This window comes from Schistocerca nitens, chromosome 2, assembly GCF_023898315.1.
Source record: "Schistocerca nitens isolate TAMUIC-IGC-003100 chromosome 2, iqSchNite1.1, whole genome shotgun sequence".
Lineage (NCBI taxonomy): Eukaryota > Metazoa > Arthropoda > Insecta > Orthoptera > Acrididae > Schistocerca > Schistocerca nitens.
The window spans coordinates 396,009,554-396,031,487 of record NC_064615.1 but is presented as its reverse complement, the minus strand read 5'-3'; the positions used below and the strand labels follow the sequence as shown (position 1 = coordinate 396,031,487).

General features: G+C 44.6%; 1 protein-coding gene across 3 annotated transcripts in view; it reads left to right on the top strand.

Annotated features, from left to right (window-relative positions):
* The window catches only part of LOC126236240 (ATP-binding cassette sub-family C member 4-like), a 352,061-nt gene that overhangs the window by 79,971 nt on the left and 250,156 nt on the right, over positions 1 to 21,934 (top strand). For all 3 annotated transcript variants that reach the window (XM_049945384.1, XM_049945382.1, XM_049945383.1), the window contains 2 exons: positions 10,837 to 10,947; positions 16,872 to 16,991. In XM_049945384.1, coding sequence (XP_049801341.1) covers positions 10,837 to 10,947; positions 16,872 to 16,991 — 231 coding nt within the window. The remainder of the gene's footprint in view (positions 1 to 10,836; positions 10,948 to 16,871; positions 16,992 to 21,934) is intronic.

Sequence of the window (21,934 nt, the reverse complement as noted above, 5' to 3'; positions counted from 1 at the left end):
ATATCATAGACCTGGTGGTGATAAATAGACACGAACTTTTCGACTAAATTCGCTTAGAACAGGTAACCAGTAATCATGAGGGCGTTACTGCATCACTAGATCGGAACACAAAGGAAGTTAGGAATACCCTTCGGTTTAGTAAGGGCGAGAAGAGAGAGATTTCAGATTACCTGACATGTCAACACGCAAATTCATCTCCAGCACTGATCATGTTGAGCATCAACGGACGAAGTTCAAGAGTTTCGTACAATACGCTTGAGACAGGTAAGTGCCTAGCAAAGTTGTGAGGTACGCAAAAGACACACCGTGGTTCGACAACAGAGTTAAAAAATAAAATTCTATCTACCAACTTGACAGAAAATTCTAAGAAATTTTGGTGGTATGTTAAATCAGTAAATAGATCGAAACCATCTATTTAGACACTGTGACCATAGTGGCATTAAAACAGAGGATGACACAGAAAACGCCGAAATATTAAACGCATATTTCGAAAATTGCTTCCCCTTTTGAATAGTCGCACAAACGACAAAATGACACATATCGAAAGAAGTGAGCAAGGGATAGAAAAGCAGCTGAAATCGTTCAATGGAGGTAATGCCACTGGACCTAACGTAATACCAGTACTATTCTACACAGAGCATGCGAAAGAACTTGCCCGTCTCCTGGCAGCAGTGCGCCATTGGTGTTTCGAGGAGTGGGATGTTCCTGATGATTGGGAAAAAAAGCACAGATAATTTCAGTTTCCAAGGAGGGCTGTTGAACAGACGCATAAAACTATAGGCCTATATCTATGACGTCAGTCTGTTATAGAATTTCGGAAAAAGTCTTATGCTCGCGTATTATGACATTTCTGGAAACTGAAAGTGTCCTCTCTAGGAATCAACATGGTTTTCTAAAACAAAGAACGTGTGAGACCCAGCTCTCTCTGTTCATCCACGAAACCTACAAGCAGTAGATAACAGGCATGCTTGTAAATGCCGTGTTCCTCACCTTCCGAAAAAGGCGTTCAATACCAGGTTCACACTGTTGCCTGGTAAACAAAATACGAGCGTACCGAATATCAGCCCAACGGTATGGTTGAACTGAAGAATTTCTACCAAACCGAATGGTGCATGTCATTTTGAACGGAGAGAAGTGCTCAGACCAAAAAGTAACTTGGAGCTTGTCCCCAGGAAGTGGAAAAGGACGATTACTTTTCACACCATATATAAGTGACCGATGTTGTAAACGTTGTGTACGACTTCGTACACAATGGTAAGGAGAGTTGAGTTACAGACTGATGAGGCAACTGTTGTCATAGGAAAGCTGGACAGGAGCAGAAATGATTAGCGAATAAGTTAACACAATAACAGAAGATTTTCTTATTTTGCAGTTTATGTGCAGGAGCTGGAGGCGTGGCTCAGCGGGCATGCTCCATTGGGTCCGCCGTATCCCACACGACAGCTATCGGCGTCTAACAGAAACTTGCAGTTCTGTTGCCAATTTTATGACACTCATGGGGTGTTATCGAAATGTGATATCACAGGAAATTCCATAAGGCTTTTCGTTGAGGATGCTTTTTACACAGAGGAGTTCCAAAGCTAGAGAATTATAGCGGACTGCAGGAAGACCTGAAGAGGTTTGACACTTGGTGGAGGGAGTGGCAGATGACCCTCGACATAAACAAATGTTACATATTGCGAATACATGGACAGAAAGACCCTTTATTGTATGATTAAGCCATTGCAGAACAATTACTGGAAGTAGTCACTTCCATAAAATACATAGGAGTACGCGTACAGAGCGATTTGGAATGGAACGATCACATAAAATTAATTGCGGGTAAGTCAGATGTCAGGCTGAGATTCATTGGAAGAATCCTCAGGAAATGTAGTCCATTAACAAAGGTATCGTTACAGGTTCAGTTAGGAAGTGCGGAAGGATCATGGAGATGCTGTCAACTCCAGTTTCAGACGCCGTAAGAAAGGCGTTCTGCATCATGGTGCGGTCTACTGTTAAAATTCCGGGAGAGTACGTCCATAAAGGAGTCAACGAATACTTTGCTTCCTCGTACGTATATCTCGCGAAAAGACCATGAAAATAAAATTAGAGAGATTCGAACCCCGAAACATACGCGTTTGGAACAGGTAAAGGGGGAAGTGACAGTGGTACACAGTGCACCCTCTGCCACATACCGTAACGCTGTTTACGGTGTGTAGATGTAGATGTACCAGACAAGAGAGAGAGAGAGAGAGTAATCTTCTTCTTTAGTTCGTGACAGGTGAAAATGACTCGACTCAAGTGAGCGCCTAACACACCGCTAGAAAGATGAAAAAAAAATGAAATAACGCTTTATTGAAACATGAAGCCGAATGGGTTGCGTTGTGGATAAGCAAGTGGAGATGTATTGCACAGTACAGATTACGTGCCATAGCGCGGGGTAAAAATGTTGTGTGACTAGGGACCCCCGTCGGATGGACCTTTCGCCGGGTGCAAGTCTTTTATTTTACGCCATTTCGGTGACTTGTGCATCCATGGGGATGAAATGATGATGATAAGGACAACACGACACCCAGTCCCTGAGCGGAGAAAATCTCCGACCCAGCCGGGAAACGAACCCGGGCCCTTAGGATTGACATTCTGTTGCGCTGACCACTTTCTTCTTCTCTCTTTTTTTCTGTTCTTCATAGTTCGTTGCAATTGTTCATGGCGGACGTCTCCTGACGCCCGTTGAAGTTCATTATTGATCCATTCACTTAGTTTTTTTATTACAGAGGGCAGCTAGCCCTCTGACCGAACACGCTGAGCTACCGTGCCGGCTATAAATAGTAGTGGTAAACTGTTGGCTGTAAAGAGAATTAACAAATTGAGCGAGGCACGACATCTTTTCTGGAGTATATAAAGGCGGCCAAAGAGGTTGCGTGAGCCCAGTCAGTCGACAGCCGAGTATCTGTTCAGTGCATGCTGCGAGGCGGTTATATCAAATCAGCTACCTTTGCCTAGAGAATGTATCTCTCATTAGTTGAGTAATGATTTCAGATGGGATTGTAGATAACTGCTGAACGACCATCCACTGCACACATCCTGACTCAAGAGTCTCTTTTGTTATCGATCTGCTACTTAAAACGCTAATTAGAACAGTAGCAGCGAAACAACACAGGAGAGGTGATAAACATGAAGTGATGACTAGTAGATTGACTGCTCATCGAAAGAGCGCTTCCTGCGGCTATTAACCGAACGTGCCTGCTTCTGCACAGCACGAAGTATAGCGGTACCAGTCATGTAATTACGACTTAATGCGTGACCTAGCACTTATTTAAAAATGGTCGAGAAATCTGTTAGGAGCAGTGACCACTTTGTTCAGTATGAGGGAACCTGACATGCTCTGCATTGCTCGCGCGAAGTCCACTTGATATTCGCACGACGTAGGTACAGCACGCATCACCCAGCACATCGGTACCAGTTCACAAAACCACACATCTGCGTTACTGAGATGGTTGGGAGGAGGATACAGGGGATGCTGGAGTGGAAGGCTGAGCAACAAATTGAGGATAGAATATAAAATTTAATTTATTACGCAAGAACATGCATGCAAGGTATTGGTAACAACATACTGACATACAACTTGTTCAGTTTAAATGTACATCAGCTGATTTAACATAAATCATCAACAAGTTATCTAACATCAAACAATCTGCAAAATATGAGATTTAAACCTTTCCCAAAATTTTAATGCTTGTAAAATGTTATTACGAAACACAGGAAATTACCAAACTGGTCACTGTATTTAAGCCTTACATAACCTAATGGGCACAATGGCTTACAGGAAATAATATCACAGACGTATAGCAATACCTGCCCACTACAGCACTGTCTTACGTGACCTTGTGTGCCACAATGATTCACAGAACCCATTCATATAGTTAAATGGTAAATATTACCCACAATGGCGCTTGCGTTATAATCTTACGAAGCACACCGATTTACCAAGACAATGCAATTAATGCCAAGTGCAGTCTGGTCCAGAATAACGAGTGCCCTACCACTGATTAAACTACTCAGAATCAGTAATGAACTGTTTTACAAGGCAAGCACATTCAGTTCAGACAAGTTAACAAGACAGTGTCTACATTTGAATTTTACCACAGAAATACATCAATAGTCGTAGGCCAGACGGTGATTCGAAAAGGATTGATAACAAGTTACCGCACTGTTGGTGGTTGGCACTAAACCCCTGGCGTGCGATTGATGTGTGGGCCAGAAACCCCGTTGCAACAGGAGCCGTTAACAACAGTACCCACAGAACTCTTTCTAAAACCACACCGTGAAATGACGTCAAAGGGGTTTACAAAACAGTTTAACACTCAACAGTAGTGAGTAAGAGAAAAGGACAAAAAAAAAAACACACACACACACACGGCAGTTATAATTAGCCTTGAATTATCCCTAGCCGTGGTTAAGAATGAATTAATTTTAATCCAACAGGTAAACAGTGGTGTCACAGTAGAATTAAACTTTACTTGACTAGCGTGACAATTTGGGCGTCCCTTAACTGACATAAATTCAGTAACAAACTGAAATGCAATGTAAAGACACTCAAGTAAGGGTATTGTGAAACACTTCACAACAATTTAAGCAAACACGCCCACATAGGCACTCCAGTTCATACGTAAATCAACCAGGGCACAAGTCTGTATTTCGACACGCGGCGTGGAAACACTCACTGCTCAGCGGCGCAAGCCAGAATACGACAGAAAGAAGTCTCGCTGTAACTCCACCAGATGAAGATGCACCAAACTAACAGCTCACCCTTAACAATATTAATCCAAATGCCGCTAATAAGGCAATGGCCAGAATAACACCAGCCCGTAGCCACAGCGTGAGGAAGGTTGAACTCGTAAACAGAACGAACGACAGTGAGTCACTGCAGCACCTCCAGTTCCGCTGCTCGGCCGGCCCCAATGCAGCTGCCACACTCGCACCACTTTCCGACGCGACTTCCGCGATCTTCCGGCATCGCTCCGCCCAGGCCCGCTCGTCTCTCTCTCTCTCTCTCTCAGCCCGAGACTCCCTTTCGGCTTCCCGTACGGAATCCAGAGAGCGCACCAACTCGCGCACCGCAAAGTGAATCGAAAGAGATCGATCACCCTACACCGAAACAATCAAATCGCAGGAGCACACGGCACAGTTACGCGAGAAGCTCTACGTCACGTACACTGATGGTTCTATGCGAGGTACTCGTGAGCGTGTTGACAAGATACTGCCACTGCAAGGCGCGCTGGGAGATCCTAGCATACGATAACAGACCATCTTAATTGCGAATCCTTCAGGAATTCCTCTACATCTGGTCATTCGTTTCCGTGGCTGTTGTCCATGACCTTCAGAGTTCTTGAGCACTGGTACAGCGTCGTTATTATAGATTCTTCTGATATGACGTTCAAGACATATTGCTGAAGACTCCTTTCAGGAACTGACTACACATTGTGGCATCCTGATGTACTGAAACTAGTTACCGTATACTGTTTCCAGCGTTCATCCCTCTAGATGTGAAGAAGAAAGGGTGGTGGAGTGGTGGTACCCTGTTTGTTTTTATGTCTGGATAGTCCGGTAAGGTCCTCGTAGCACTGACAGGCGGTAGCCGTTGCCGCCAGTAGTTGAAAGCCACCGATACTGTATAAATTGTTCAGCCGTGTAGCAGTTTCGACTGTCTCTGCGTCGCAGTGTACAGAGGTCAGGAATGAAGGACTCAGCTGCATTGGTAAAGTACCGGAACTTCAAGCGCTGATAGAAAGCACCGAAGCTGAAATCGTTAGAGGTACAGAAAGCTGGCTGAAGCCAGAGAAAAATTCTGCCGAAATTTTTACAAAGGCACAGGCGGTGTTTAGAAAGGATAGATAGCATGCGACCGGTGGTGGCGTGCTTGTCGCTGTTAGTAGTAGTTTATCCTGTAGCGAAGTAGAAGTGGATAGTTCCTGCGAATTATTATGGGTGGAGGTTACACTCAACAACCGAGCTAGGTTAATAATTGGCTCATTTTACCAACCTCCCGACTCAGCAGCATTAGTGGCAGAACAATTGAGAGAAAATTTGGAATACATTTCACATAAATTTTCTCAGCATGTTATAGTCTTAGGTGGAGATTTCAATTTACCAGATATAGACTGGGACACTCAGATGTTTAGGACGGGTGGTAGGGACAGAGCATCGAGTGACATTATACTGAGTGCACTATCCGAAAATTACCTCGAGCAATTAAACAGAGAAACGACTCGTGGAGATAACATCTTGGACCTACTGATAACAAAAAGACCCGAACTTTTCGACTCTGTAAGTGCAGAACAGGGAATCAGTTATCATAAGGCCGTTGCAGCATCTCTGAATATGGAAGTTAATAGGAATATAAAAAAAGATAGGAAGGTTTATCTGATTAGCAAGAGTAATAGAAGGCAGATTTCAGACTACGTAACAGATCAAAACGAAAATTTCTGTTCCGACACTGACAATGTTGAGTGTTTATGGAAAAAGTTCAAGGCAATCGTAAAATGCGTTTTAGATAGATACGTGCCGAGTAAAACTGTGAGGGACGGGAAAAACCCACCGTGGTTCAACAACAAAGTTAGGTTCAAAAATGGCTCTGAGCACTATGGGACTCAACTGCTGAGGTCATTAGTCCCATAGAACTTAGAACTAGTTAAACCTAACTAACCTAAGGACATCACAAACATCCATGCCCGAGGCAGGATTCGAACCTGCGACCGTAGCGGTCTCGCGGCTCCAGACTGCAGCGCCTTTAACCGCACGGCCCCTTCGGCCGGCAACAAAGTTAGGAAAGTACTGCGAAAGCAAAGAGAGCTTCACTGCAAGTTTAAACGCAGCCAAAACCTCTCAGACAAACAGAAGCTAAACGATGTCAAAGTTAGCGTAAGGAGGGCTATGCGTGAATCGTTCAGTGAATTCTAAAGTAAAATTCTATGTACCGACTTGACAGAAAATCCTAGGAAGTTCTGGTCTTACGTTAAATCAGTAAGTGGCTCGAAACAGCATATCCAGAATCTCCGGGATGATGATGTCATTGAAACAGAGGATGACACGCATAAAGCTGAAATACTAAACACCTTTTTCCAAAGCTGTTTCACAGAGGAAGACCGCACTGCAGTTCCTTCTCTAAATCCTCGCACAAACGAAAAAATTGCTGACATCGAAATAAGTGTCCAAGGAATAGAAAAGCAACTGGAATCACTGAACAGAGGAAAGTCCACTGGACCTGACGGGATACCAATTCGATTCTACACAGAGTACGCGAAACAACTTGCCCCCCTTCTAACAGCCGTGTACCGCAAGTCTCTAGGGGAGCGGAAGGTTACAAATGATTGGAAAAGACCACAGACAGTCCCAGTCTTCAAGAAGGGTCGTCGAGCAGATGCGCAAAACTATAGACCTATATCTCTGACATCGATCTGTTGTAGAATTTTAGAACATGTTTTTTGCTCGAGTATCATGTCGTTTTTGTAAACCCAGTATCTACTCTTTAGGAATCAACATGGATTCCGGAAACAGCGATCGTGTGAGACCAAACTCGCTTTATTTGTTCATGAGACCCAGAAAATATTAGATACAGGCTCCCAGGTAGATGCTATTTTCCTTGACTTCCGGAAGGCGTTAGATACAGTTCCGCACTGTCGCCTGATAAACAAAGTAAGAGCCTACGGAATATCAGACCAGCTGTGTGGCTGGATTGAAGAATTTTTAGCAAACAGAACACAGCATGTTGTTATCAATGGAGAGACGTCTACAGACGTTAAAGTAACCTCTGGCGTGCCACAGGTGAGTGTTATGGGACCATTACTTTTCACAATATATATAAATGACCTAGTAGATAGTGTCTGAAGTTCCATGCGGCTTTTCGCGGATGATGCTGTAGTATACAGAGAAGTTGCAGCATTGGAAAATTGTAGCGAAATGCAGGAAGATCTGCAGCGGATAGGCACTTGGTTCAGGGAGTGGCAACTGACCCTTAACATAGACAAATGTAATGTATTGCGAATACATAGAAAGAAGGATCCTTTATTGTATGATTACATGATAGCGGAACAAACACTGGTAGCAGTTACTTCTGTAAAATATCTGGGAGTATGCGTGCGGAACGATTTGAAGTGGAATGATCATATAAAATTAATTGTTGGTAAGGCGGGTACCAGGTTGAGATTCATTGGGAGAGTCCTTAGAAAATGTAGTCCATCAACAAAGGAGTTGGCTTACAAAACACTCGTTCGACCTGTACTTGAGTATTGCTCATCAGTGTGGGATCCGTACCAGATCGGGTTGACGGAAGAGATAGAGAAGATCCAAAGAAGAGCGGCGCGTTTCGTCACAGGGTTATTTGGTAACCGTGATAGCGTTACGGAGATGTTTAGCAAACTCCAGTGGCAGACTCTGCAAGAGAGGCGCTCTGCATCGCGGTGTAGCTTGCTCGCCAGGTTTCGAGAGGGTGCGTTTCTGGATGAGGTATCGAATATATTGCTTCTCCCTACTTATACCTCCCGAGGAGATCACGAATGTAAAATTAGAGATATTCGAGCGCGCACGGAGGCTTTCAGACAGTCGTTCTTCCCGCGAACCATACGCGACTGGAACAGAAAAGGGAGGTAATGACAGTGGCACGTAAAGTGCCCTCCGCCACACACCGTTGGGTGGCTTGCGGAGTATAAATGTAGATGTAGATGTAGATGTAGAAGGCCTACCTACAACAGAATATGCTACTGGAATTACGCGGTACCAATACCCAACAGTTTTTTTCCATCATTTCTCAAGATTGCGTCAGAATAGTTATCGCAGGCTATGACTGTACAGTTATCAAGTGTCGTAATCACCACTGAGAACATCCGGCTACAGTCGACGTCACAAATTGTGATTACAGCAGATAAGCAGGAGGCTGATTAACAGATGCTGACTAATTTTTTCCTACAGCTATATATCTCCAAAAGTCTCCTTTCACTTGACTGCACCTCTTACAATATATTGCCGTCTTTAGACACAAGAGAATCTGGAATATTGGAGGGACGCGGATTTCACGTTTTAATGCGATCGGTGCTTCTCCTCTAGCGACCGCGCCGCGACGTTAGACTATGCTCCGAGAAGGATCGAGGATTTAGCCATTTTAGTTATACTTTCTCATCCGTAGAAGTATTAAAGCAAATGTCTTCTTTACGGGACAGCGACCGTCTCTTAAAAACATTCAAGAACTCTTGAAAAGAAGTATACAGTGTGATGCGACAGTCGTTGAAGCACTCGCTATAAGGTTTACTAAAGTAGGCGATAAATGCGTTGAGTGCAAAAGCCAAATTGTCTTTCTAGCGTTGTTGGTAGTCAACTGCCACGAAACTGCCCAAAATCAGAACGTATTCTGGGCTCGAAGGTAATGCCGAATCTCCAAACTTCTTCGTGGATTCAAAAAAGATCCTCTATGCGAAATGCAACTAGCACCTTTCTCTCATCATATCCTGAAAGTCACGGATAAAGTCAATAAGATGGATGCAGCATTTCTTCACTTCCAGAAAGTTTCTGACTCGATATCACAGCAACGATTATTAACGAAAGAATATTCGTAGGAAACTAAGTTTGTAGCTGGACTGGGGATTTCTTGGCAGGGAGAGCGTAACACGTTATTTTCGATGGAGAATCTTAGGTAGATGTAGTAGTAAGCCACAGCGAAACGTGATGGAGCTCTTGAAAGTCATGTTGCATGTTAAAAATCCGTCAAGCAATATTAATAGTAACTTCAGACTCTTTACAGATCATGTGCCATCTATAACGAAACACTGTCTGAAAAACTCTCTGTTGTTAATATTCAGTAAGTTACTGATAAGATTGGAGCAAGGAGTAACAACTTGCTTAAATTTTCAGAAAAGATTTGGCACTTCAAAAAACGCAAAAAGTAGTCTCATATGACTACAATATCAGTGAACCACAACTGGAATCACTCAACTCATACAAGTACATGAAGGCAGGAATGTGTGGAGCAAAGAAATGGAGTGGTGAAATAGGTAAAATAGGTAGCATACTTCGATTCTTTGGTGGGATAGTGAGTAAATGCACTCAACCTAGCAAGGATACTGCTTACAAAACACTCGTGTGCTGCACATCATAGTGTACTACAGAAATGTGAGGTATCCATCTCAAATAGGGCTTATAGAGGATATTTCACGTAGACAGAGGACAGTACGAAAGGGCAAAGGTTTGTTTGACGGACGGGAAAGCTTAAAGAAAAGACTGAAAAACCTAAACTGGCAGAGCCCTGAATTATCCTGCGAAGCCTATTAACAAATTTTTAAGAACCAGTATTCAGTACATAACCAGGGCATACACTACAGTCTCTCAGGGACAGCGAATACAACATTAGAGTGCGCACACGGGCACTTCAACAGTCAGTCTTCACCACGTACGGGAATGGAACTGCTGTAAACCCTAGTAAGTGGTGCAGTGCGGAATATCCTCTGCCACCCATTTCACAGAGTTTTGCAAAGTATGGATGTGGATGTAGAACGAGAAAGCAGGTGACATAATGGTGTGGGAACACTACTTTGGCGGCAGCTTAGATCCTACCATCTACATGATAATCTGCCATTCTTTGCGAGGAGTTTTGGTACAAATCGAAAATCTTCGATACATCGAACCGTTTGTGGAGCTTGACGAACTATTTAACGACAAACACACTCAAACACATACACACGCATACACACAAGAGACACTCTTTTATTTTCACTATCGAAGAATTTTTTGTGGCTGATGGTTTGTTGATCAGATAGAGATTGCGCGATAACATTATGGAACTCATATACATGCTTGTATATGTTACAGATACACTCTGCCGCTTTTCAAAGAGGGTTACTCGAAGGATCTGACCGTGGACGATCTCTTCGAACCCCTTGACGATGATACATCTGCCCGTCTGGGGGACCAACTTGAAAAGTAAGTGATATTATACATAGCTATATCATAACTTTGTTGTTATGTCTTTACGATCAACGGCTTAACTGAAATAATGAGTAACTGTAACGTAATGTACATGAAAAGAAACAGAAAAAAGGATAAACGACAGCACTCGTGATACCATCTCCTATTCGTGATTGTAAACAAAGTGATCAAAGGAATATCAAGAAACAACCTACCACATGATGTCCCGCCCAGGATTCGGGTAAGCGCACCGCACCGGGTAGAATCTGCCCCCCCCCCCCCACGGAATTAACGACGAGGGTCGGAGTGGTTTTTAGTCGGTTTCCCACAGCTTACTATGTATATAGTAGGCTAGTGCCCACGTTCGCCTCAATTCGACAATTTGCAAACATTTTGACGACTTTCTCACGTTTTCAAGTGAGATAACACTAGATGCAGACAGATAGGATACTAAGATTCTGGCCCCGGTGGACGGGGGATGGAAGGTTTGGGGCAACAGGCTGGCTACACTACCACTAAAGTTGTCAAATTAACGTACCGACCCTGTGAGATACGGAGTAAGACCAGAAAGAAGAAGAACTGTGCCGCATGATATGGATGATTGTGTATTTCTGAATACAGGGTGATTTTTTCCACCGTGTAAAAACTCTAGGGACTGATCCATGAGAGTATACGGAACATAAAAGGTCTAATGAGCTTCTGTCCGGAAATGCATGGTTTCCATGTTAGAGACTATTTATTCAATCATACTTTGTTATCAAACCTTGTTACAGAGACTGGGGTATAATACCCACTTATCACATAGCCCCGGTTAATTAAGTATGCATGGTTCCTCGTGGACGGCGGTACTGTTCTTCATTTCTCTTGCTGAGTCACCTTGTAGTGGATATGATACAGCGTTGTACACAACGGTTCTGTATTCTAATCGAGAGCTTACCGACATGGTGTTTGCTAACGGAAAGGCAAATGGCAATGGGCGGCGGACAGCAAGGTTGTATCAGGAGACCTATCCCCACTGATAGCAACCACAGCATCCAATGTTTGCAACAGTGTTTCGCCGTTTGCGACAGGGCCGCTTCAGGAAGCAGGAAATCATGATGACGTACCTGAAATGTTCGGACACTAGACTTGGAGGAAAGTGTGATTAACACTGTGGAAGGCGACCGCCGTGTCAGTAGCAGGCCTTAGGCCTGCCAGTACAGGTGAGACGGACGACCGTGTGGAATATTCTCCATGACAATTGTTGCTAACCTTATCACTTACAGCGTGTGGAGGGCTTACTAGCGCTGTCGCTTTCTACATCAGGAGCAGTTTTGTGCCTGTTTCCTCACCAGGCAACAGCGAATTCGGGATTTGTGTCATCCATCCTATTCACAGATGAGGCCACCTTTACGTGGAGTGGTATCTTCGACTTTCAAAACAATCATTTGTGGGATAGAATGCAGAACCCCCATGTTACAGTCACAGCTAATCATCAGTATCGCTGCAGCCGGAATGTGTGGACTGGGATAATTGGCGACCGTATTTTGGGACCCGTCTTCCTTCCACGTCGCCTAACAGGCCGGAACTATCGACGTTTCTTGCGGGTGACTTTGTTTCCCCTGCTGGAAGAGGTGCCATTAATGATTCGAAGGTTTATGTGGCTGCTACATGATGGCGCTCCAGCCCACTTCGCCGTTAACATCCAGACGCAACTCAATCGTGTATTCCCTGGTCGACGGATCGGACGAGGGGTCAAGTTGTTCGTCCACCGGATCTCAATCCGTGCGATTTCTAGTTATGGGGACATCTCAAAAGTGTCGTGTATGAAGAGCCTATTCCGGATGTGGAGACACTGGAGCGGCGTATTCATGCTGCCTTTGACACTGTTCGGATGCAGCCTGGCCGATGTGAACGTGTGAGACAGAACATACACTATGTGATCAAAAGTATCCGGACACATGACTGAAAATGCCTTACAAGTTCGTGGCGCCCTCCATCGGTAATGCTGGAATCCGATACGGTGTTGGCCCACCCTTAGCCTTGATGACAGCTTCCACTCTCGCAGGCACACAGTCAATCAGGTGCTGGAAGGTTTCTTGGGGAATGGCAGCCGATTCTTCACGGAGTGGTGCACTCAGGAAAGGTATCGATGTCGGTCGGTGAGGCCTGGCACGAAGCTGGCGTTCCAAAACATCCCAAAGGTATTCTACAGGATTCAGGTCAGGACTCTGTGCAGGCCAGTCCATTACAGGGATGGTATTGTCGTGTATCCACTCCGCCACAGACCGTGCATTATGAACAGGTGCTCGGTCGTGTTGAAAGACGCAATCGCCATCCCCGAATTGCTCTTCAACAGTGGCAAGCAAGAAGGTGCTTAAAACATCAATGTAGGCCTGTGAAAGCGCCACGCAAAACAACAGGGGGTGCAAGGAAAAACACGACCACACCATAACACAACCGGCACTACACACATTGGCAGATGACGTTCACCAGGCATTCGCCATACCCACACTGTGCCATCAGTTCACCACATTGCGTGCCATGATTTGTCACTCCACACAACGTTTTCCACTGTTCAATCGTTCAATGTTTACGCTCCTTAAACCGAGCGAGGCATCGTTTGGCATTTACTGGCGTGATGTGGGGCTTATGAGCAGCCGCTCGACCATGGAATCCAAGTTTTCTCACCTCCCGCCTAACTTTCATAGTACTTGCAGTGGATCCTGATGCAGTTTGGAGTTCCTGTGTGATGGTCTGGATAGATGTCTGCCTATTACACATTACAACCCTCTTCAAATGTCGGCGGTCTCTGTCAGTCAACAGACGAGGTCGGCCTGTACAACTTTTTGTTGTACATGTCTATTCACGTTTCCACTTCACTATCACATCGGAAATAGTGGACCTAGGGACGTTTAGGAGTGTGGGAATCTCGCGTACAGACGTATGACACAAGTGACACCCAATCGCCTGACGACGTTCGAAGTCCGTGTGTTCCGCGGAGCGCCCCATTCTGCTCTCTCATGACGTTTAATGACTACTGAGGTTGCTGATATGGAGTACCTGACAGTAGGTAGCAGCACAATGCCTCTAATATGAAAAACGTATTTTTTGTGGGTGCCCGGATACTTTTGATCACATAATGTATTACGGTTCATACACGCCAAGTGTTGAGGTACGTGGAAACCATTTTCAACACATAGTATGACTATGGCTGTATGGTACAGCGACTATTAAACCGCAGTCTCTGTAACAATGTATGATTGAATAAATGGTGTCTGGTAAGAAAACGATGCGTTTCCGGGCATAATAAGTTCATTACATTTTTTCTTCCTTATCCTCTCATCGCTCAATTCCTAGAGTTTGTACACGGTGGAAAAAATCATCCTGTATTCCCAAATACACTGAGGTGACGACAGTAATTTGATACCTCTTACTATCGTATCAGACCTACTTTTTCCCGGCATACTGCAGCGGCTCGGCGTGGCATGGACTCAACTGATCCATCCACTCCCATTATAGCTGTGCGTCACAGCGAAATTGTTGCTGGCGTAGTATTTGTGCACGAACTGACCCCTCGATTATGTCCCACAAAAGTTCGATGGAATTCACGCCGGGCAATCTGTGTGGCCAGATCATTCTCTCGAATGGTCCACAATGTTCTCCAGGTAATTCCCGAAACTTTGTATTCTCAGCACACCATTGACACTCTGGATGTAGGAATACTGAATTCCCTAACGATTTCCGAAATTGAACGACCAATGCATCTAGCTCCAGTACTATTCTGCCTCCAGAGTCTGTTAATTCCCGTCGAGCGACCATAATGACACTAGAAATCTTTCCAGAAAAATCACCTCAGTACAAATGACAGTTTCGAGCCCACAAACCACCGGCCTGTAACTTACAGTAGTTGCGTGACCTATGTGTAGATTTCTGGTGCCACATACCTACCAAGAACTGGTTGCTGGTTGCTGGTTGCTGGTTGTTGGTTGTTTCGGGGAAGGAGACCAGACAGCGAGGTCATCGGTCTCATCGGATTGGAAAGGACGGGGAAGGAAGTCGGCCGTGCCCTTTGAAAGGAACCATCCCGGCATTTGCCTGGAGCGATTTAGGGAAATCACGGAAAACCTAAATCAGGATGGCCGGACGCGGGATTGAACCGTCGTCCTCCCGAATGCGAGTCCAGTGTCTAACCACTGCGCCACCTCGCTCGGTACCAAGAACTTTTTATATCCATGCCACGCAGAATCGCTGCTATATTGCATTCCAAAGGTGCAGCAACAGGCTGCCAAGCAGATAGGAAACAAGGCCCCTGGAGTAGACGACGTTCCGTAAGAAATACAGATGCCCTAGGCAGAAACAGCCATGACAAAACTGTTCACCCTGGTGTGCAAGGTGTATGAGAGAGCTGAAGTACTTTCAGATTTCAAGAAGAAAGTAATAAATCCAATTTAAAAAAAAGCAGATGCTCACAGGTGTGAATATTAGCGAATTCTCAGTTTAATGTCATTGTTGCAATATATTGACGCTATTTATTTGCAGGAGAATAGTAAAGCATGTAGAAGCCGACCCTGGGGAAGATTAGTTTGGCTTCCGGAGAAATTTAGGGGCAAGTAAGGAAATACTGACCTTACGACACATTTTAGAAGATACGTTAAGATAACGCAGACCGACGTTCGCAGCACTTGTAACCTCAGAGAACGCTTTTGAAAATGTTTACTGGAATACACTTTTTGATATTATTTTTGTAGCAGAGGTAATATACAGGGAACAAAAGGTTAGATACAACTTGCACTGAAACCTGTCAGCAGCTATGAGAATTGAAAGGCATGGAAGGGAAACAGTGGTTGAGAAAGACGTAAGACAGGGTTGTAGCCTATCCCTGACGTTAACCAACCTGCTCATTCAGCAAGCAGAAAAGAAGAGCAAAGAGAACTTTTGATAAGGAATTAAAGTTACTGGCCAAGAAATAGAAACTTTGAGGTTTGTCGAAGAGATTGCAATTCTTTCAGACACAGTAACCGACTTGCAAGAGCACCTGAACGTGGACTATCTCTTGAAAGGAGGATGTAAGATGAATATCAACAAGAGCAAAACAAGGATAATGGAATGTGGTCGAATTAAATATGGGATGCTGACTGAATCAGATTATAAAATAAGACACTGAAAGTAGTAAATGACTTGTACTATTTGAGCAGTGATATAACTGATGATGGCCGAATTAAAGAGAATATAAAATATAGACTGACAATGGAAATAAATGTGTTTCCGAAGAATTTTAACATTGAATGTAAGTCTTTCCTGAAGATATTTGTCTGGAGAGTAGCCTCGTGTGGAAGCGGAATGTGATACTACAGAAGAATGCTGAACACTACGTGGGTAGATCGCGTAACTAATGAGGAAGTACTGAATAGAATTAGGGAGTAAAGAAATTTTATAGCGTAACTTGACTAAAAGAAGGGATTGATTGATAGGACTCATTCTGGAACATCAAGGGATCATCATTTCAGTACAGTACAGCGGGAGGAAGGGTAAAAATTGTAGAGGGAGACCAACAGACAAATTCAGTAAGCAGGTTGAAATGATTGTTGATTGTAGTAGTTATTCACAAATGAAGAGGCTTGCACGGAACAGAATGACGTGCAGAGCTGCAAAAACCAGTATTTGGACTGAAGACCACAACGAAAGCAATATAACATCAGTTGTCCAGCCATTAACGTTATTTATAGAATACTTTTATTCTTGATGACAATAGACCGTTCGATCTACTCTTCTGATGTTTATTCTTGCACTTGTCACTAGAAAGCAATCTGCTGCATGAATGTCTATCTCCATATGAAAAATTCATCTACGTCCAAACTATAAACAGTGAAACTAAAAGCTCCCACACGATATGGTTTGCAGATTAGAAGTAAGTTGTGTGTCTGATCTGATTATAATATCTGTCTTTTCTGTTACAGACAATGGGAAAAACAACTCAAGAGAAAGAAACCTAGCCTCATAAATGCAATGGCAAGGACCTTCGGCTTGGATTGCATCAGATTGGGATGTCTTGTATTTCTCTACGATGTAGTCTTGAGGTATGTTAAGGATGCGTATACTGGATGTTACTATCTATTCACCTACCACTAAGCTTAAGTTACAGACAAGTGCGGTACATATACCTGACACTTTCTACATTTGGTTATCAATAAATGAACAACACATCCAGCAGCCCTAACGGTCATGTTTGGACGGACGTACTTCTTCCATTATACGAGTATATATACACTGAGGAGCCAGAGAAACGGGTACACCTGCCTAATGTCGTGTAGCCCCCCGCCCCCGCCCCCCCCCTCACCCAGGACGGACGTACTTCTTCCATTATACGAGTATATATACACTGAGGAGCCAGAGAAACGGGTACACCTGCCTAATGTCGTGTAGCCCCCCGCCCCCGCCCCCCCCCCCCTCACCCACGCGAGCACGCAGAAGTTCGGTAACACGACCTACATGGACTCGACTAATGTCTGAAGTAGTGCTGGAGGGAACTGACACCATGAATCCAGTAGTGCTGTCCATAAATCCGTAAGAGAACGACGGGATGGATATCTCTTCTGAGCAGCACATTGTAAGGCATCCCAGATACGCTCAACAGTGTTCATGTCTGGCGAGTTTGGTGTTCAGCGGAAGTGTGTAAACCCAGGAGAGTGTTCCTGGAGCCACTAAGTAGCAATTCTGGACGTGTGGATGACCGCATTGTCCTGCTGGAATTGCTCAAGTCCGTCGGAATGCACAATGGACATGAATGACTGCAGGTGATCAGACAGGATACTTACATACGTGCCACCTGTCAGAGTGGTATCTAGACGTATCAGGGGTCCCATATCACAACTGCACACGTCCCACACCATTACAGAGTCTCCACCAGCTTGATCAGTACCCTGCTGATATGCAGGGTCCGTGGATTAATGACGTTGTCTTCATACCCGTACACGTCCATCCCCTCGATAGAATTTGAAAGAGACTCGTCCGACCAGGCAACATGTTTCCAGTCATCAGCAGTCCAATGTCGGTGTTGACGGGCCCAGGCGAGGCGTAAAGCTTTGGGTCATGCAGTCATCAACGATACTCAAGTGGACCTTCGGCTCCGAAGGCCCATATCGATGATGTTTCGTTGAATGGTTCGCTCGGTGACACTTGTTGATGACCCGCACTGAAATCTACAGCAATTTGCGTTGCACTTCCGTCATGTTGAACGATTCTCTTCAGTTGTCGTTGGTCCCGTTTTTGCAGGATCTTTCTCCGGCCGCAGCGATGTCGAAGATTTGATGTTTTACCGGATTTCTTATATTCACGGTACACTCGTGAAATGGTCATACGGGAAACTCCCCATTTCATCGCTACCTCGGAGAGCTGCATTTCATCGCTCGTGTGCCGACTGTAACACCACGTTCAAACTCATTTACCTGTCATTGTAGCTGCAGTAACCGATCTAACAACTACACTAGACACTTGTTTTATACAGGCGTTGCCGACCACCGCGGCGTATTCTGCCTGTTTACTTATTTCTGTATTTAAATACGCATTCCTGTACCAGTTTCGTTGGCGCTTCAGTGTATACATGTGTCCCGCTGCAGCTGACAGAAGTGATCCCCCTCAATTTACATGTAATACTTCTTCCTCGTTCGTTGTTATAACGTATCGTGCGTTTCTATCATTTTTCAGATACAATTATATTCCTATGTACACTGCTCAAAAGAATTAGGCGAAAGGCAGGTATGTTAAATCATTTTTGATACATATGGTACCTGTGGTTTTATTGCGTAGTCAGAGGCCTTCTCTTTCAATGTATATGCAACAACTAAAGTCATCCGCCATCTATCGGCTGTATTATGCATTACAGTACCAAGTGACCACTCAGAATAAAGGAAGCACCGGTGTCCTAGTGTTCTCTAGTGAGTTATACAGACGGCAGTTGTCATTTGTGGACGTGGTGTTCCACCATGCAAATGCAATGCGACGTCGTAATGCATTGCACGATTAAGGGCAGTCCGTTTTATCCAAGTAGGAGATGGACTTTCCGTCGTGTTGGCGCAAATATCAATATCTCCCCATCTGCCATCCGTAGGTTGTGGATACGCTGCAGGGAGACAGGCCAGCACAGGAGGCAAGTTGGACAAGGTCGCCGACGCATTACAACCACACGTTAAGAGCAGTATCTGGCCATCTATGCATTGCGGCATCGTACGGTTACTGCCAGAGCACTACAAGATGATCTCAGAAGGGCCACTGGAGCCGCTGTGTGCGACTAGATTGTAAGGAACAGGTCACGAGAAAGGACTTTACGACCCAGACGTCCTGTTCGAGTTCCCCGCTTGGCACGACATCATCTCGCAGCACGCCTTCAGTTCTGCTGTTCCCATGTCAACTGGCAACTTCAAAAATGGTTCAAATGGCTCTGAGCACTATGGGACTTAACATCTGAGGTCATCAGTCCCCTAGAACTTAGAACTACTTAAACCTAACTAACCTAAAGACATCACACACAACCATGCCCGAGGGAGGATTCGAACCTGCGACCGTAGCGGTCCGGCTAACTGTCAACTTCCTCCCTGGCGAAACGTGTTATTCACATACGAGTCCATATTTCGTCTGATGCAAGCTGATGGCCGTATTTGTGTGTGGAGACGCTGTGGGGAGCGCTACCTGCCCAACGTTGCCCAGGAAATCGACAGATTCGGCCTAGGTAGTGTGATGGTGCAGGGAGGCGTAAGTATTGATAGCCATACTAATCTCGCTGTTGCTCATTGTCGCATTACCTCCGGGCAGTACATCGAACAGGTCCTGTTGGACCATGTGGTGGCTGCTGTATACGATGTCCTGAATTCCTTCTCACGTACGGAAATGCCAGGGCCATTGCGAAGGGCATCACCAGGGATATCTTGCGACGCCTGAACGTTGAAGTAATAGAATGCCAGCCGTCATTCCCAATCTTAACCCTATCCAGCATACGTGGAATGAGCTTGATAGATGTATCCATGATCATCCTGCTTCATCAAAGACTCTCCAACACCTCTCAAGGCTTTCGTTGAAGAGCGGGAGCGAATACCAAAGGGCGGCGTTCGTAGACTTAAACGGAGCATGTCACGTAGAGGTCAGGCAGGGATTAACGCTCACGGAGGTCATACACCGTTACTGAAGCTCTCAAAGTTAGATTCATAAATATAACACTATACCACGAAATTAGTTACATTATCCATCACTCAGCCTTATTGTGATACGAAAATGAGTGAACCTTTTAGCCACTGGTGTAACTAATGTAATAGACAACAAAATCAAACTGGACCAAAACCTGAAATCATATCTGCTTAACATCACTTTACACTCTGAAAGACAATCACATAAGTGAATAGCTTACTCCGATATTTTTCATAGAGAGGGTGTTATTGCAAAATACACTCTTTCCATGTCACACTGAAAGATGGCAGTTACGACCCAAGCAACATGCAGACAACTGACGACCCAAACACAGTCCTACGTCCTTTCAGTTTCTGAAGTGGTAGATCGTTGACATAGCGGACAGTAGGCGAACACGAATAAAAAGGGCGAAAAATAGGAAGTTGCGAAGTTAACGTTTCATCGACATCGAAATTTGTAGGAACAGAGTACTCGGACACGTGTCTGAAAGAAAACTGCTATTACACTTAAAATATCTTTTATCACAGTCATCTGTCGCACCTTTTTGCAGTACGGTGACTAGTTTTAGTTTACTACAGAACGTCTTAGGATCAAATGTAAACTGCGTTATAAAAAGAAGTGAAGCACCCAGAAGCAGAGAAGAAAACGAAATGAAACTGCACAGGTTGAGAGGGTATCTGCCGTTATTTCGGTGATTAAAAAATCGAGACAAATTTGCAAAGAAATTGGCAGTATTAGTCCATTTGTCAGAACGAAGCTGCTCCCCCTCTGGCCTGGCACTGATTCGATTGGGAAGAGTGTCATAAAGCCGCTGTATCCTCTCCTGAGGTAAGCTGGGCCACAACTGTTGTAACGGGTCTTTGATATCCTGGATACTGCCACTGAGGCGGAGTAGACGTCCGAACTCATCCCACACATGTTTTGTGCAGGAAAAATATGTGGATCTTGCTGGCTACGCCATCACAGTCCACTCAGTCACTACGAGCCATGACATGGAGTTATACCTGAAGATTAACTTCTCATAGTAGTGGTTCTTGGTCATGTAAAAGTTTTTAAAGGACATCATATTCACCGTTGACTTAAGAAATTATTTATTTCCCTGTTGCTATTTTTGCCATTTTCAGTTGATACTGCAAAATATTTGGCTTCATCATATGTCAGACTTCCAAATCCTCTGCCATGTATACAAGTCTTCGTTTGATGGTGCTGCATTTCTGCAGTCAAAAGGTTTCATTTTGTCTTTGATGTGTATAGATGTCAGAGGATTTTAAAGTTCGACATGTGCTGAAGCATGGTACCCCACATCTTGATGCCATGAGTGACACGACTGTGATTCGTCAAATCACTGGAAGAACTGGACATCTCCCCACGTTATTGTCATACTCGCTGATGACAGTCGTCCGGGATAGTGCGGAATCATGAGTCATCGCTGAACACAATGTTCAATGTTCAACAGTCCATGCTTCTGGATCATGATACCATTCCAAAACCAGACAAGTGGGTCATGGTGTTAACAACAGCCTATGCATGAGACTGTACTTTCCCAGATGGGCGGCTACTAGTCTCCAACCAATGGTTGGGGTGACACAGAATGTTGTAGGGAACTCATTTCTTGTTCTTGGATGGCAGGGGTTACACTGTGCTTGGTGCACAATACTCTGATCCTTCCGTGTGGTGGTCAGAAGTGGTCGACCGGAACCTTGACAATGAGTATACCCACTCTGACGTTCCCAAGCAGTCGAGCATCAGGCCACTGTTACATCCGAATGGCCCACAAACCTGGGTGTTACAAGGTTCACCACCCAACCAAATGGAGACCGAAAGTGAGTACCCTTTCAAACTC